This window comes from Plodia interpunctella, chromosome Z (assembly GCF_027563975.2).
Source record: "Plodia interpunctella isolate USDA-ARS_2022_Savannah chromosome Z, ilPloInte3.2, whole genome shotgun sequence".
Classification (NCBI taxonomy): Eukaryota; Metazoa; Arthropoda; class Insecta; order Lepidoptera; family Pyralidae; genus Plodia; species Plodia interpunctella.
In genome coordinates, this window is record NC_071324.2 from 1,908,939 (window position 1) to 1,927,750 (window position 18,812).

At 35.2% G+C, this 18,812-nt stretch overlaps 1 protein-coding gene across 6 annotated transcripts in view; it reads right to left on the reverse strand.

The window, feature by feature from the left end:
• The window catches only part of LOC128682834 (protein bric-a-brac 1-like), a 353,293-nt gene that overhangs the window by 259,603 nt on the left and 74,878 nt on the right, over positions 1-18,812 (reverse strand). For 4 of the 6 annotated variants that reach the window (XM_053767752.2, XM_053767750.2, XM_053767751.2 and 1 more), the window contains one exon: positions 10,410-10,457. The exons of the other annotated variants lie outside the window; for them this stretch is intronic. In XM_053767752.2, the coding sequence (XP_053623727.1) occupies positions 10,410-10,457 (48 nt within the window). The remainder of the gene's footprint in view (positions 1-10,409; positions 10,458-18,812) is intronic. 6 annotated transcript variants of the gene reach the window in all.

Genomic DNA, 18,812 nt, shown 5'->3' on the forward strand with positions numbered 1-18,812 from the left:
ACCAAGTGTTAGACGATCTAAACAGTATAGCAGTTAAGGTATCGAGCCACACCACACATAGATAAATGTTAAATAACATTTCTAGTGTTTTCATATTATATTGTTGCTAAGCTTTGTTATTCTTGTTTGGAATCACTTCGAAAATATACAAATTATTATATTACATTACAAGTATTCCCTTTTCCCTTTAATAATATCGGCTCTGGGCTCCACGCCTCCGAAACACGGACATCACCTAATACGCAGAATTATCCGAAATATGAACAGAGCATAAATCTAGTTTAAGTAAAGTCGAGTTTGCAAATTTTGATAACTATTCGAAGGCCCTGATATCGATAGAAACACCAGTGAAACAATTACTGTGTTTCAAAGATATGACAAAAATGAAATCACACATTTTTGGACTCGTCCGTACTAAATGACGCGAACTAGTGACGTCACAACGTGCTAAAATGTTCGCAAAGAAAGCTACGTTTGTTCGACGGCCACATTAAATATTACGTTTATGCTGATGACTTCACAATAAAAGTTGTTACAAAACTTAGTTTTATGTTCGCTGAGTTTGTTTTATAATTACACTAGCGGCCCGCACCGGCTTCGCTCGTGGAAAAACATAATAAATTGTACACCTCAATGTACCTCAGGAATCACACTATCTACTGTTGAAAACCGAATGAAAATCCGTGCGGAAGTTATTGAGTTTATCGCGATGGACGCTTTTACTATATAAATATATAAGGACAAATCACACAGATTGAGCTAGCCCCAAAGTAAGTTCGAGACTTGTGTTATGGGATACTAACTCAACGATATTATATTTCATAACAAATACATATATAGATAAACATCCAAGACCCAAGGTTCAGAGGCAAGAACTTTACCACTGCGCCACCGAGGTGTGACGACCTCATGTAAGGATAAGGATAAATTTTTAAAATTGACTTTCCAACCAACCTCAAATATTCGTATAATGATCTGCATTGTTACAGTCTATGAATTATTAATATGATGCTAAATTTATCAATTTTACCTACATAATACTGATCTTACTCGTGTCAATACACGTGTGTCTTACATGCCATACCCGATTGAACCTACGTTGAAAAATAACATAACTCCACATTTAATAAAGGCGGGCAAGCATTTCGTAAAGAATGGTCGAACAAAGAGTATAGTGTTATATTTAGATGAAATTAACGCACATTACGACGTGCGCGTTTACAGCAGTGAATCATACTCGGGTGGGGTCCCACTGCCAGCGGGTGTGATAAGCTCACTGAAACTGTTGCCGCATTCATAAATTTGAGACCTAAGAGAAAATTGTGAAATATATTAGGTATTTCAAGTGTAATGCTGAGCCGAGGCTTATTTCTCCCACTATTCTATGTTTAAATGACACATGATGAAAAACGTCGTGTTTCTTTTTTACATTTAGCTATATGAATAATCTATTTTCTTTTCTATATAAGGCAGCGTATGTCGCCTTACTCTTTAGAGTATATACTATTTTTTTCATCAATTTAAATAAATATGTATAAAATTGTACATGGATACTATTTTGTGAGACAAGTTCTCAATCTTCTGATGTGTATCAGTTTATACATGTTTTGCAAACCAACATTTGTTACCAGAATTAACATAATTACAATTTGTTAGACATTTACTACACTAAATTATATTATTCTAAGACCCGAACAGTCAAGCTGTCCCGGTGATCAAAATTGCAAACTTAATAAGCTTTTGCTTAATTAAATTAGTAAATAATAAATTAGTAATTTTATTTCCAAATTATTCGACAGCAGCGACCTCTATGCCGAGCTAGACAAGCAATCCTAGTACTTTTCCCGGACACGAACACCGCTCGCACTGCGCCCACACCACTTTCTGTACACGTCATCTCAATAACAAATATTTTCCGCAGAATCTATTGTATATTGTTGGTTTTTCTTATTAAATCTTTTCTAACCCACTTCTAGATTGGTTTTAATGGTGTTTCTGTATATTCGAATGGGATTGTTAATGTACCTAATGTTTTCTTATTGTGAAATGTTTGAACAAACTCTGTTTTCTTTCCTTTAATTTAACGGAGGTATTTTTATGTGGTGAATTGTGAATGACCCGTGAAGGTTAATCGGATAAAGTATTCTTATAGACAAACATTGAAATAGATGCACAATTATACGGGAAATCTAATAAAAGGGAATGGTTGTGTTCTCATTTATTAAACAATCATAAAGGCTGTTTATGATTTAGTTATATTCAAATCACTTGACGCGTGAAATACCTAAGCTAGTTAATTAACTGTTTTCTTTGTATATTTTTTCAAATTTAAACTACATTTGCCGATGGAATTATGAAATATTGTTTTCGTAGAATTATTGAATTTCACGAAAAACAACGGTTCATTGTACAGTCAACAGCACATCAACCTATCCAAACTCATTGCAAACTCGCAGCTATTACCGCACCATAGAGGTTAATGCCTAACTTGATGTGCTGTTAATTGTACGTGCGACATAGAAGAGTCATCGACCTAATTTATTGCGACTCAAAAAAATGGACTTTACCACTGCAAACTATCAAACACAAATCATAACCTGTTATCTATTCGACGTCGATGAAGGAATAAACACACGAGTTTCTCTCACCGAAAGTTACGCTCAATAACCTTGAATAACCGGCTATACCTACATTGCAAATCGAAGGGAACAGACATAATTTGTTATTATTTATAATATTATAATTACGCTGTAGGATAATTATATACAAAATGTATTCACTCGTTGCGTTCAGGTTATTTTGCATATCGATGTGATAAGGTATGCAAAATTGTAAGTTTGTATTTAATAAAATTGTACGTTGAGGCATGCGTAGTTTGATGTCCATTTTAAATAAGGTTGTGGAGGAAGATTCATCGCCGTGTTTCTATGTTTTATTTTAGCGTTTTTGTTATTTTTAACTCATGAGAAAAAGGAGCCCACTTCACTACGTAAAACTTTCCGACACAGCAAAATTAAAATTTGCAACTTTCAAGTAGGTACTTTATGAAATGTAATTTTCTTTTGGAAAATTTATTCGATATTAGCGACGTCACTATCGAACTAGGTAACCTTGATGACTTGTTGATCTGTACAGCAAATTTTTGGCGTGTGGCCCCGCCCTAAAATAGGACCACTCCATGAAGGCCCGAGGTGACGTACTAGTGGAACACTTTCTGAAGAGGGTGCACGTCAGCCAGGCGACCAGTCCTAAAATTATTCATCAATCATCTTTGGAAAGGCGGTTGTTGGCTATTAGCTACCAAGGCTGTGTCCCTTAGTCGCCCCGTACGTCCATGGGAGGATATGGATTTGTCTTATTCTAGGAGGAAACAACATGCCACATCAAAGCACCAATAATAAATCCTACAGGAAGAATAAAACAATGTCCGATTCTCAATAAACGAATGGATTTAAATTTCGCTCTTAGCAATATTCATTTGGATAAAATGAAATCTTTTAATATTATCCCTCGATCCAAGGATTAGCTTCCGGATATTTGTCCAATCCGAATTATTCTTTATACTCTTGTTGAGCCAATTGGCATTAAGAGGGCTTTTTATTTATATACTTTTTTTTAAATCACAGAATATTAAATAAGTAGCATAGTATCCAGTAGCGACGTAATACAACCATAGGTGAATGAGAAGCGTGGAACCACACTCGACCCAGAGGGCCTACCACGAAACACAAACACGTAGCACGCTACTAAAGTTTTGACGACCTCCGTAGTCTTAACGGTCATCACGCCGGACTGCCATATGGAAGTCCGGGTTCGATCCCCTTTGGGGCTAACTAAATCTGTGTGATTTGTTATTATATATTTATTTATATATTTTAACGTCTACATGCTGTGTCGTATTCCCTTATAGTGTACGCATCGAAAAAAAAAAAAAGAGTACGTGTGGACGCAATTACGTGCGAAGTGTTTTATGTTTCATGGTAGCCACCCAGGAGGCCAGTGTTCGGGTGTCCTTAGTTGTCGAAGCTTCTGTATTCATATAGCTTCTATTATCCCTAGTGCAGTGCACGTTGCTCAAATTAATCAAAATTTCTATTAGCGATAAACGAAACGTTGACAATGCTATTTAACGAATCAGGGATCCCTGAATCAGACGATCTTTATAATATTTACTGCATCAAACTGTGTTATCTCTCTCTCATCGTTTATTCTTCAGCCTTTGAGCGTCGGAAGCCCAGGGTCCGCTTTCCTACTTTTTCGTCTAACTGTCGTCGGCAACACTAGTTGTCAGACCATTAGTGTCCAAATACCTGTACTCGGGCTGACTTGATGGCAGCTTCCGAAGAAGCCATCGAAGTGGCTCGATTCTGGCAAGAATATATTCAGGTAGCACCTAATAGAGCGTTGATTTGCCATCGACACGCTAAGAAGAAATACCATTAATGCATATCGAATCTCTCAAATCGAAACCTATGGGTTCTTAACCATCCAGTAGGACGACGAAAGAAATGCTCTTGTTTCCAACAGACTTCCAAAAAAGGAGGAGTATTTTTTTAAATGGTACTGTGGGCAAAAGTGCATGCAGGTTGCCTGATGGTAAGCAAATAAGCTCTTGGACACCGGCAACCCGATACGGGTCACCTGTGCGTTGCGATACATTCCTATGTAGATGGGTGTATGTATGGGTTGTAACACCTCAGCCTGGTCTTCAAAGTGTTTTATTTTCGCCTTTGCAGCGTTCAGCTTAAGAATCGTTTACGCGACTTAAATACAATCTGACACCAGTGCTAGCAATAACACGCACGACAAGAAGAAGAAGCGCCGACTACATTCGGGGGGATTGAGATGAGACAGAGGAAGCTCAAATTTGGATAATAAAACAATCAAAACGCCACGGAACCAGCGTCAACGGCTGAAATCACACTTGGCTTATCATTTTATTGTCAGTGCTCGTGTTCCAAATTCGCAATGGAACACAAACGGAGCTAATTTTATAGCTTAAAAATCATATCAACGTCAATTTAGTCCCGATTTTATTTTGGTTATAATTTTTGGTGGCGTCCGTGTCAAAATTTATACGATCGTTCTGGATTTCGAATGTGTAGTTTTCAACGAGTGAAATCAGTTATTCCGAGTTGCTGAACTCATTAATCAGCCATTGCTGTTCTTATAATTTTCCCGCATTTTCCGCGCATTAAATTCCCACGGGAACTCTGACATCTTTGACCCCAAGTACTACTCAAAAAATTTTACAAACAGCTCCAGCTGTTTTCCCGTGAAATCATGACAGACCAGCCTTGCGCATATATAATATTAGTGTAGATTATGGATTTATTCCCGCGTCATCGGTGCATTACTTGAAATTGGCTAGAGAAAGCGGAAAGTGTGTTATTATGCTATAATTACATTTAAATTGCGACCCGGCTTTTCACGGAAGGGTGTGACCGCTCATTTAATTGCAAGCCATCCATACAAACCCATAAACATGCTATTGGGCAATATTTTATTCCACTGCGAAGCGTAATGATTGAAAACAGCCAAGCGCGAGTCGCGTCCACGTTAGAATTCCGTTTACAATGTCACGACGGTACAGTCAGTCGCATTTACGCTGTAAATCAAGACACACATTGCCGTATATTCTATATACAAATAGGTATAAATGTTAAAAAAAAATGCGTTTTGTTACTTTTCAGTCCTAATTTATACGTACATACCTGGGTTTATTACCCAGATCAATGCTAGATGGTATAAAGCTTAAACTTTGTGGGAATGTTCATTTCTTGCCCATGTCTTATGGAAGTACGGTTAGTAGGTATGGGGCGTTTTGGGCACTCCAAATATCGCCCGAAAAATGTGAATTATTTTCTTTTATGTCTTGAGAAATGCTTTGATCTAAGTATTATTATAAAGAGGTAAGCTTTTGTGAGTTTGTATGTTTGAGGCGGGTAATATCCGAAACGACCATACCCATTTTAAAAATTCTTTCACCATTAGAAAGGTGCATTATCCAAGATTGCTATAGGCTATATTTTATATCAAAATTCCCACGGGAGCGATGCCCCGGGCAACATCTAGTTATTTATATAATTCTTTCACTGACTCGTGTCATTGTGTGATACTTTAAAAGTGGCATCGTACCACAATCTTGTGGTAGCCGATCACGGCCATGGCAAAGGGAAATGACATACAAACAGACAAATATAATATGAGTTCATATCTTATTAATTTTAACACCCACCTATCAAAGGATTGCTTTTTAAACAACATTCGTACAAGACATTCGATTAATCGAAACGAGTAGGATTATTTCATTTATAATTATTCGATATGCATATTTTAAGCGATTCTGTCGACATGATAACATTTTAAGTTTTTTAAATCGTCGTTTACATATACATCGAAGACGGTGCATTCTTCACAATGACCTATAATTTGACAACGCCCTGGATTTGTCAAACCATTCTCTATGATCTAATTTTATATTTATCCGGAATTCTTAACACACTAAAGATTTGAATTAAGTGTAATATATAAGTACTTATTTAATTTTGAAGTTATTTTAGTTTATTAAAAATCATAGTAATATCGATACTAAATTATTTTTTTCGGGGTTTCGCTCCCGTGGGAATTTTGAGATAAATGTACCTTTCTAATGGTAAAAGATTTTTTGAAATCGGTTCGGTAGTTTTGGAGCTTACCCGCCTCAAACATACATACTCACAAACGCTTACCTCTTTATAATAATAGTGTATAGATAGACTAACAACTCTCTACTATAACAAACAAGGCACCATCTTAAAAATACATTTGTTAGGACAATGGCGGTGGAAGGGGACCGGGAAAACGCTAAGAAGAACGAAAGAAAGGTCATTAAGTACTATGTATTATATTTACTGTAACAACACGAAATGCTACCTATGCAATGATTTGCCCAATCCAGTAGCTATAGAAGTCAACGGTCGCTGAGCTCTGTCCGTCATATCGCAATGTGGCCAGACGGGTAGGGTCGCAAATTATATAAATTGTGCATTAACTGCAACATTTTATCGTATCTGGAGAATTAGTAAACAAAATATATTATTAAACAAAATCGTTCCAATATCCGTGGGTCTTTTAATTAATAAACAGCTTAGCATTTTTAATTCTGTCATATATTACTTATTTTAACTTTTGAATGGCCTAACCTAAGAATATCCTTAAATATATTTTTTATTTTTTATATTGTAATAAAAGCTATTTGGTAAGTCCTTCTGGCATGATAGGGACCAACACTGTTTGAATGAGTTTCTTTCGGCATTTCTTCCCAGCAGTGGTCGTTCCGAAATGCTAGTAGTTTGTAGCTTTGGTAAACATAATTTAATTTAGAATATGACGTGAAAAAGTGCCTGTGAAGGCCTAATTTCTGAATAAATGATTTGATTTTGATTTTGAAGCGCGCAACATAATTGGAAGTGGATTTATTTAACAAATACGAGTATATCAAGAGGTAGCTCTAAGTGTATAATTTATTATTGATATGCCTACACGAACGAAACCGGAACCTGCTGCTAGTAGTAACGAAAAATAAATCAAAAATTAAATCAGTTTGATAAAAACACGGAAATACATTAGTGTGTATCTATAAATTCCTTCTTAGTCTTCATAATAATACCAAACGAGATAACACGGGCAAGCCAAAGATTTGTCAGTCCGTCTGTCGCGGCAAAGCCCCGTGACATTACATGTGTAGCGATACAATCTACACGTAACACGTGCGAGGGGCGCCGGTCTGACTCCAGTAAACGAAATATTTTATTGCCCCTAATTACGTTTTTGAGGCAACAAAAGTGCTAACACTTTTTGATAGACTTAGTTTTCAATAGAACGGTAGAATATCGTAATATATGTTGCGTCCACACAACATATATTTAGTAGAAATACATATTACTTTTTTGGTTTGGATTTGGCGCGCCATTTTAGCCGAATGACGCCAGAAATATGAGCCAAACGAGTTACTACTTGACCAAAAGCTTCCTCAGGAATCACACTTTCTATCGGTGAAAACCGCATGAAAATCTGTGCAGTAGTTGTTGAGTATATCGCGAACAGACAGACGCCGTAGAGGACCTTATTTTATAACATGTAATAAGGATATAGGCAATAACTGACGTCGAGGCCCAGGATGGTCGGGAGACATCAAAAAATTCATAGACAAAGAACATAAAGGAAGAAGGCAAGAGAACATAAAAGAGAGGAATGCGTGGAGGAAGTTATGGATGGCTTTTGCCCAGCAATGGGACTCAAACAGCTTATAAAAAAATAATAATAAAAAATTGAAGTCGAATTAGTAGACGTTGTCAAAATGTCAGATGCCTTTAGGCGACTTGAATGAAACCTGACACTGGCAATAATACAAGAGATAAGATGAAAATGGAAGATTGAGCCTATTAAAAAAATATATATTGTACCACTAACCGCATGTGGTCGAACATACAGTTGCACCATTAATAAAACCATTAATTATTGTACTAATATTAAAATAGCATTCTGTAACTTAATACCACAATGTTAATGTTTGCCAAACACACAAACAGGCGTACGAGCTACTGCGCTGAACGGGTAATCCCTTAACCAACATTTACTTTAATCTGCGCTATCACAAGATAATAATAAACGAGAAAATATTAAGTCTCAGTGTACTTGGAACACACGACCATTATGGAAATACATGTACTGTAACATGGCAAAATAGAAAAAAATCGGTCAAACAAATCACTTTTTAATTTTATGGCCAGCCAAACGACGAATTTGCCAATGTCTAAGTTTTTTTTTTTTTTTAATTTCATGGCTCCTTAGTTCGCCAAAACGATGATTTTGCCAACGTCAAGGTTGAGATTGACACGGAATATAATATGTTATAATATCAATATTGAAACACGGTTCAGTGTGTAACCTAATAAGAGTATATAAATATATTATACATACATACGGGTATAGGGGAGAGTAAATAAAAATTATAAGATTGAGAAAGACACATTCCACAACCTTGACATTGCCGTCGACTTGACATTCCGAACCTTGACACTGAAACGATGGAGCCATATAATTAAAAAGTGAAGTTAAGTGACATGTTTTGGCGAACGAAAACTTAAAAAAAGTGACATACGAGACCAGTGAGACAAACAAGTGGAACCCAGTGGTTTAAGTTCTCTAAATATAATATTAGTCTCAAAATATTAAAATAGTCTCAAAATATTAAAATATTAGTCTAAAATATTAAAATATTAGTCTCAAAATATTAAAATATTCGTCTCAAAATATTAAAATATTAGTCTCAAAATATTAAAATATTCGTCTCAAAATATTAACATATTAGTCTCAAAATATTAAATATTAGTCTCAAAATATTAAAATATTAGTCTCAAAATATTAAATTATTAGTCTCAAAATATTAAAATATTAGTCTCAAAATATTAAAATAGTCTCAAAATATTAAAATATTAGTCTAAAATATTAAAATATTAGTCTCAAAATATTAAAATATTAGTCTCAAAATATTAACATATTAGTCTCAAAATATTAACATATTAGTCTCAAAATATCAAAATATTAGTCTCAAAATATTAAAATATTAGTCTCAAAATATTAACATATTAGTCTCAAAATATTAAAATATTAGTCTCAAAATATTAAAATATTAGTCTCAAAATATTAAAATATTAGTCTCAAAATATTAAAATATTAGTCTCAAAATATTAAAATATTAGTCTCAAAATATTAAAATATTAGTCTCAAAATATTAAAATATCACATAGTCTCAAGATATTAAAATATTAGTCACAAAAAATATTCTTCCTTGATACGCAAGCGCGTATACGCTTGACTCGAAATAGAAATTTAATAGAAATCTTCTTTACCACTGCACTTGGGATTATTAAACAAAAAAATCATCATCATCAAGTCATGATCTTTTTACGTTTTTTTGTGCTACATATTTTGCCGAACGAAAATAAGTGTCCTGTCATTATTTGTCCACTTATTGCGTATGCGCAAATAAGACTGTCTAAAATGTACATCTAGAAATTAAAGAGATTATAATAAGATAAGAAGATACTTTATCTCTAAATCCTTTCAAGGAAACTCTAAGTCTAACTATTTCATACGGTAATTTTATACACGATAAGCAAAAATAGCATTATTGTTATGCGAGGTCTCAGTTGAAATAAACTTTCTCATCGGCAATTAAAACCTACCGTTACGAAAAATAGAAAAAAAAATCAGAACGTTATTGTGCAATGTAAGTAAAACTTTACACCGCTGGGAATATGATCATAAATGGATGGGGGGAGGGAGGGAGGGGGGAATACGAAAAATAAAATATCCCAAACAAAATTTTCTAAAATCTAGTTAAAAGTGATAGATATACTAGCCTGGATAGTGCCACTGGCGACAATGCTCTCCCCACGGCTCTCCGCGCGCTTGAACCAAAGAAAAAAGAAGGTGAAACTCGTGAAGGGGAAGAAAATATATAGATAGATAATCTATACCATTAAAGAGGTAAGCGTTTGTGAGTTTGTGACTTTGTGATTTTCATGTTTGAGGCGGGTAATCTCCTAAACTAACGAACCGATTTCCAAAATTCTTTCACCATTAGAAAGGTACGTTATCCAAGATTTCTATAGGCTATATTTTATCTCAAAATTCCAACGGGAGCGAAGCCCCGGGCAACATCTAGTAATACCAAGAATCGGAATGTTTGTTAATTTTATTAACAGAACCCTACGGCTTTGCTTTGGCAATGGCATTGTAGGTAATTGCCATTGCCTTCTATGTTGTAATAATTGAATGCCATCTGATAGCATTCTCAACATATTTGTGTATTCTGACAATGAGCGATATTCGAATGTTAGTCGCTACATTTTAATCACTTTCAAAGTTTACAGCAATTACTGTACAAATATCGAGTATGTCGTTTTTTAGAACGACCAATTCGATGGGACATTCTAATGTAATTTCGTCGGTATTGCAATTATCAAAAGTACAGTGACAATACGTTATCTTTCAAATAATATCAATGATAGTTAGTACACAGGGGAGATATATATGCAGAGACAAAGCTAGGTTGTACAGCGGAAAATGTACGGGTGAAAATTATTTGACGTGTGATACGCCACCCCCGGCTTTGTATCGTCAATATATATATAAACGAAATCTGCTATAATCACATATCACTAGATATGTATGATAGCAGATTTCGTTTAATGCGAAATTTATGAAGAATATGTCAAAACTCATGCTTTTGCAAATAAATTATCTTTGTCTTTGAATATTGACAAAAAAAAACAAAGAAATGAAAATAAAAAGCCAAATATTTTATCAATGTGTTTAAGTCATGAGTAAATCATTAGTTTTTTGATCCCATTGGGGTCTTCCGAAACATATATGACACCCAAATATTTAGTTAAATATTTCTAATTAGCATGTTCACCGGAGAGAAAAAAAAGGTTCTGCACCATCTGTAATCGTGCTGTTAAGAACTGAAAATACAACTGGAGAAAACGGCATTGACTCTGTAATATTTCTACTGTATGGTTAGGGTGGCAAAGGTCGAGGGGCCGGTGACCTCGTGTTTACATTCGTTATGAAACGGTCAAGTGTGTGATCGTAAAAGACTATCAAGGGAATGTGCAAATAACTTAACTTTATTACAAATTTGTAACTTTAAAGAATCAAAACCAGTGTTTAGTCATTTTCTATTCTTTTTAATACATTTTTAAAGAGAATAAATAACACAGTAACTACGCTACGCCCCGGGGTTTCTCTCCCGTGGGAATTTCGGGATAAAAAGTTACGTGTTATTTCAGGTTATTTTCTACCCGTATACCAAATTTCATGACAATCGGTCCAGTAGATAATGCGTGACGAGGTAACAAACAAACTTACGAGTACTTTCGCATTTATAATATTAGTTGGGATTGGTATTTACAATTGCAAATATTAAAGTAATAATTGCAAATCTAATAAGAACTCTTGCGTCCCGTAAAAAGATATTTGATTTCACAACAGCTTAGTCAAACACAAGGGTGTCTATCATCTTCAAAAAAATTGTTTTACATGATTCTCGGTCAACTATCTATAGTGAAATCGATAGTGATTTCTCGGTAACACTATATACATCAATCTGCAAAGTCGGGTTCACGCCGAGCCGCGCCCGAAACTCAAACCTGTAATTGACTGAGCTATTTCTTAATCATATCAATAGATGGCACCACAAAGTGGGATTATAAGACGTAAAACAAAGAAAGATCAAAGGAAAACCGCTCCTTTTATATTGTGTCCTAAAGATGTATTTGGTACAAACACTTACACAATAAAAGATAGCACAGATAAATATGGTTTACAAAATTTGTGTAAAGCAAACATTTTTTCCGTGTGTAAATTAGAGATAGGCCTTAATTTAAAACAACACGAATTAATGTTTTAACGAAATGCCGACAAAGCGACAACGAGGCGTATGTACGTACTACCTTTTTCATGGAAATTATTATCATACAAAATGTTTTCTGAGAATTGAGTTCTCATTAAGCAAATAGTTTGTATGGGACTGCGAGTCAAAAAATTGTTGACTTCCTTCACGTGTATGCTTAAAACTAACTGTGCCACGGGATTCCACTTCAATGGGAAAGCGTGTGCTATTCCCACACATCTGCCTAAATCATCTATCTATCTACTTATACATTCGTAGATTCCGTACGAGACGAATAAGGGATGCATTATCAGCTGATAGACAACGACACTATACCCAAGGAGAGTTGTCGTCAGACAGGCGGCCGGTCGGTTGAAGCGGTGGTGGTGTAATGGTTAATACGCCCGCCTGTGGATCGAAAGGTCCCAGGTTCGAATCCTACTCGCGCCACACGAGTTTGTATACCAATCTGACTCATGTATAGTAATTTTCATCGACCACCACTTGCTTCCGATGAAGGAAAACATCTAACAGTGAGGAAATCGCATATGGACAGACGGACGGACAAACGGTCACGACGAAACTATTCCGGGTTCCGTTCAATTTAGCTACGGAACCTTATAAAAAACAATATATATTTTGGTTCGAATTGTGAAGTGAGACAGTTTCTTTTTCCAATCGGATGCCCTTTTAGAATGCTGGGACATTTAACAACGGGACATTACGTTACCTCGTTAGCAACATTATTACTATTATTGCAATATATTAAGTCGGTTAAAAAGCGTGTCGATGTTATAATGTCAACATGATTATGCTACAAAAAATATAAAATATGCATTAGACTGTGCCTTTTTATATTTGAAAAAAATTGTTTGCATTGGTGCAATATAGTATTGTACTATTTGTATAAATTAAATTTCATGTTAAATGTCGTGATGGTCTCAAAAACGACGCCAGGGATTTGCGTGCGTTTTCTCCAATAATATAGTGATTCCTGAATGTTTAGTTGTATAATTTATTATATGTATACCCGAGCGATGCCGCGACGGGTCACTAGCTTGTATTATGACTGATTAATTTGATTTTATATTATCGATTTGAATCTTAATTGAAATCAATAATTTATCCGAACAATTTTCTTGAGGCTTTTGTTTCTTGCATGTCTAACACGAGATAAAAAAAAAATTGTAAAATGTTAATCTATACTATTATTATAAAGGGTAAACGATTGTGACTTTGTGAGTTTGTATGTTTGAGGCGGGTAATGTCCAAAACTACCGAACTGATTTCGAAAATTCTTTCACCATTAGAAAGGTACATTCACCAAGATTGCTTGATATTTTATCTCAAAATTCCCACGGAAGCGAAGCCTCGGGCAACATCTAGAATGATATATTTAAGGGCTACTTATGGCCGCAGTAAATTTTATTAATTTTATTTTAATTCAATAAAGATCATTAATTCCATTTAATTTACAATTTTTGACATTTGGAGAACGTTGTACTGTAGATTAAGTTCAAGTACAAATTAAAAAAAACATATAGTAACAAAAGAGAGCCATTGTATCTACATGATATACGGTAATAATCTTAAGTCGTAACAATGCACGTATCAAATTCTAATCCAAGTTTGTGACGTAAATTATACGAGGTTGTTTTATTATTTTACTAGGGCAATAACAAAATAACCACGGACCAGACAATTTCGTCATATTTTTTTTATCATTATCATACTTATAATATATAAATTATATACATAATTTTTCAAGTGCAGTAAAAATATTTTTTTCAACATTGTATTTCTCTATATCTAATTTTTTTGTTCTAAAATTCCTTGAAATTTGTTAGCAGTTAAAGTATGGGATGTAATCAGAGCGGATATAGGTTCGGATCTGTCTCTCTGATCTATGCGCGTGTGCTTACATTTGCAGCTGTAACGTCTCGAAGCTCAACAAATTTTTTCAATTAGATTTTAGGACTGGCTCGCTTGACGTCTGCCCTCTTTGGGAATGCTAATGTTGCCTATCAGCGGTTAAGGTTCTCAGTCGCCTCGTACGAAATTCACAATAGGATACGGAGTTGTCGTGTTCCAGGGGCGGAACCACACACCAAATGGTGTGTGGTTAATATATTCTGTGTTTTTCCATCACTCCCAAGATTTTTAAAATGAAAAATGCGGCAAAAATTAATATCTAAAATCAATGATACTCTCCAGATCTCAAACTATCTCCACACAAAAAATCACCTTAATCCGTTGTTCCGTTTAGACGTGAAAGACGGACAAACGAGCACATTTATAAAATTAGTATGGATATAGTCCCGTCCACATGTTTATATACTGAGAATCACGTCGACATTCAATATTTTAGTTGGCAAATTGTAAAATCGATTGCTATGTTCGGGCAGTGCCATAATTATCAAGCAGCACTTATTATCATATCTACTCTACTATTAGTTGTACATCATGGACGATTGCAAATGGCGAAATCAGACAAAAACTGATAAAATCATAATAAAAAAAATACCCTATGTTTGTCCGTTAGGTTTCGTCTCTCTCGGTGCCAAATTACAAGTCGTTTTTGTGTTTATTCATAACATAGTTTATATTAGTTTGTAATTAATTTTTTTAAAAAAAGTATCTATATTAAAATAATTATTTTAATAGTATGTAAACTTTTCTCTTCATAATATTATATTATGTATAGTATGAATGACCGACTACGAATGATCTTTCCTCTTGGAGTACGAAACCCTAAAAATCCTAGAAACATTAAATTAATGTTATGTACGCTGTATTTTCCCTCAAAATCTAAATAAAATAAATAAACATACATAAATCACACAGACTGAGCTAGCTCCAAAGTTTGAGACTTGTGTTATGGGATACTAACTCAACGATACTATATTCTATAACAAATACATAAATAAATATCCAAGATCAGGGCCAATCAGAAAAAGATCATTTTCCACCATGACCCGACCGGGGTTCGAACCCGGGACCTCTCGGTTCAGTGGCAAGAACCTTACCACTGCGCCACCGAGGTCGTCGAACAATAATAGATTGCAATTTTCAGGTAGTATATTGAAGTTAATTGTAACCACTGCACCGCCGTGGTCTTCAAATCATCTATCAATATTATGTTTATTTTTTTACGTCGTTTCATCTCAACGTGTTCTCTCATAAAAGGGGATGAATAGCAAAGAGAAAAATACGCCAAGAATCTAATCATGTTTACCTTGTGCGAGAAGTTTATTGCATTCGATTTAACACCGTAGGTTTTCAACAACTCACTTTAGTTAACTGGCAAGCTTTATACACCTTTCTTTCGTTTGAGATTCATTTTCCGGTTGTTTCCTTAGCTATACAGCGTCGGAGCCGATATACCTAATACTTGCTAGATTATTTTCATTTTAGCCGGCTTCTTCCTCGGCAATAGCACAGTAAACGGAGTTCAGTAAAAAGTAATCTACACTTGTTTAAATCCATTACTAATACATTTATGCGAAAATCTGTCTGTCTGCGTCTGTCACGCTTTCACGGATTTTGATGAAAATTGAAATATAGTTAAAGAATCGAGTTAAACCTGGACAGAGCGCTACGGGCCAAACATATTTTAAAAACCTAAACTCAAGTCTACAGGTTTTTCGAGCTTTTTACACAACACAACTTGGTTCTCTCCGCCTTGTAGAAAAAAAAAGTTATTCTTGACGTCGCAAGAGAGTAACTCCTAATTAAAATCACAACTTTTAGTTAATTAGCTTGTACAACACTGGTATCTAAGGCGCAGACGAGAACCGTATATTAGATTTATTTCGAAAAATAAAGTTATCCACGAAAACCATGGTGAAAACCCTGTAAAAATAGGAAGAAAAAAAAATTCAAGTTTACTTTTTATTGTCTATGCCAAGAACGATTAAAAAATAAAGGTCAACCAATTGCTCTGCGCCGTGAAGGGGCATTTTGTGAGTCAAGTTGGCTGGTCACCGACCGCGGATGACACTTCGGGAAATTTAAATTTCGAATGTGAATGAAACATTCAACATCATTCATTCATGCAGACGACATGGCCGTCTCCCGTTCGGAATTTGAAATGTGTCTATTTTGTAACAACTTGTAACGGATTTGCCATTTGTTCGAAGGGTAATGTCGCCGAGTCAAGAACATCCGATCCTGTTTCTACAATTTATTTTTTTTTAATTAAATTTTAAAGATTTGTCGTTTTACCGGCTGTCTGTCTGCTACCATTACATAGTATAGAATAAAGTCTCTTCCCGCAAAGTCGATCTTAAAACTATGCCACGGATTTTTAGTGTACAAGTGGAAGGCATTTGGCAGACCACCGAGCAGAACAGAAGATTATGGCGTACTCTCGTTTCGGAGGCCCAGGTCCAAGATTTGGGGTCACTGAGCCCGGGTTGTAAGTGGAAGTTTATATTAGAGCTTTATCCGCTAGTAAACTATAACAATAATAATAAATTGGTAGCTTGAGGTCTTGAATGATGATATGGTGCCAATGCTCTAGCAACTAAGGATAAGAATTAACACAACGACATATGTTTGTATAGTACTTACTTTAGATAAAAAAATGGCTGTTCAATGTAAAACTCGTGTAATAATTTTATTAGATTTAGACAATTGTTATTCAAAGAAAAATTCTTATCTTAATCAAAATCGATCGCAAAACCAAATGAAAGGAATATAATTTAATTTTATTTTCAATATAATATTTTGTACAAGTAAAGAAATAAACCATATCGATTTATTCTAAAATATAAAATGTTATACACTTCGCCTGACGTGGATAAGATTCATAATTTAAATGCGCATGCGGATGGTTTAAAACATATATGATTATGTTATTCAGTAGTCAGGCCACAGCTAGGGTTGCCATGTGTCCGGGAAAATCCGGAATTGTCCCAGAAATTTCGTGTTGAACCGTGTCCAGAAGTTCCGCTTCGTTGTCCCGGATTCGACAAACACTACTTTTTTCACAAAATTATGATACCTCAATCACTATGGCTGCCAAAATCAAGCCAGACGGAGCGCTATTTAGACAGGTTTAGGAAATTCTAATAAAAGAGTTGTAAAAGTTTTTAACCATTTCAATAATGGCCAGGAGCTCGATTGAAACGCAATCGAAGTACACATTGTCAATTTCCTTCAATCTTTTTCCATGGTTTAAATAAATTTACAAAAAGGAACAAGTTCCGTCGAACGAAATTCGGTCACTCGAAATTGTTTATGACGGTGATTTTTGTAAATGCAGAGAAACATGACCTTCAGCAAAAAGACAAAGTTAACTACCTACGTGAGAATCGGGCTCCAGTCCTATTCTGGGCCGTTTAATTTTGAATCGGCCACCAATATCTGATACCGTTCGTGGCCCAGATATGTCTAGGATATGACAAGCCTGGATATGGACGCCTTTGGTCCAACAGTTAAAATATTTTTCATTGATCATAAAAATTATAAAGATACTGTTATCTTTAAGATACTGTTTGGAGCTGCGGGTAACGGTAGTATCTGTATACTACCGTTACCCGCAGCTCCACCCGCGCTTTCCCGTGTCCAGGTAAGTGTGTTTTTATTCCAAATTCTTCCACACATTGGGGCAAGCTTTTGCCCACAACTGGGACTTACTGACTGACTGACCTACTTTCAAAAACAATATCTATTCCAAATTTCATCGAAATCTGAGAAGATTAGTGAAAGCGTGACAGAGAGACAGACTATCGCATTTTATTAGTATGGATGACATAGCAGTGATGAGGCAATTTCGATTTTTCGATTCTTCGTATCGCAGACAGTGCAGTTATTGTAATTTCGTTGCGAGATGGACTTAACCTAGCTTTCTATTCATGAAACAAGTACTGTTCCCGTGAGAAATCCACGCGGGCGAAGTCGCGGTCGAAAGCAACTTTGAAATGAGAGAGCAATAGGATTAGAAATTAATATGTGAGGGGAAGTCTGAAAGTATCACCAATCACAGAAAAAATGGAAAACAATAGGCTTCTATGGACACTTTATGGGATGGGAGGAGACCGACATTGTAAAAAGGGTACAGGCTATCAAATTGAATGGTAAAAGTAGTAGAGGATAAAAATGAAGAAGTGGAGGCGACTGACATTCTGTACCGATCTCACATAAAGTGGGATAAGGAATATTTTATTCGTCACCACAATACATACACTGCATAATAATCTCCCAAGTGACAGAACTTTTCCGTAGAAGACGGCAATGTTCTAATTTTTGGATAAGATTTTTATTACGTAAAATTTTCTCTTTGTCTTTATGAAAACCCTGTTCAGAGTCTAAAAAGTCGGTCGAATTCTTCGATAAATTTCCAATATGACTAATAAGTGAGCAA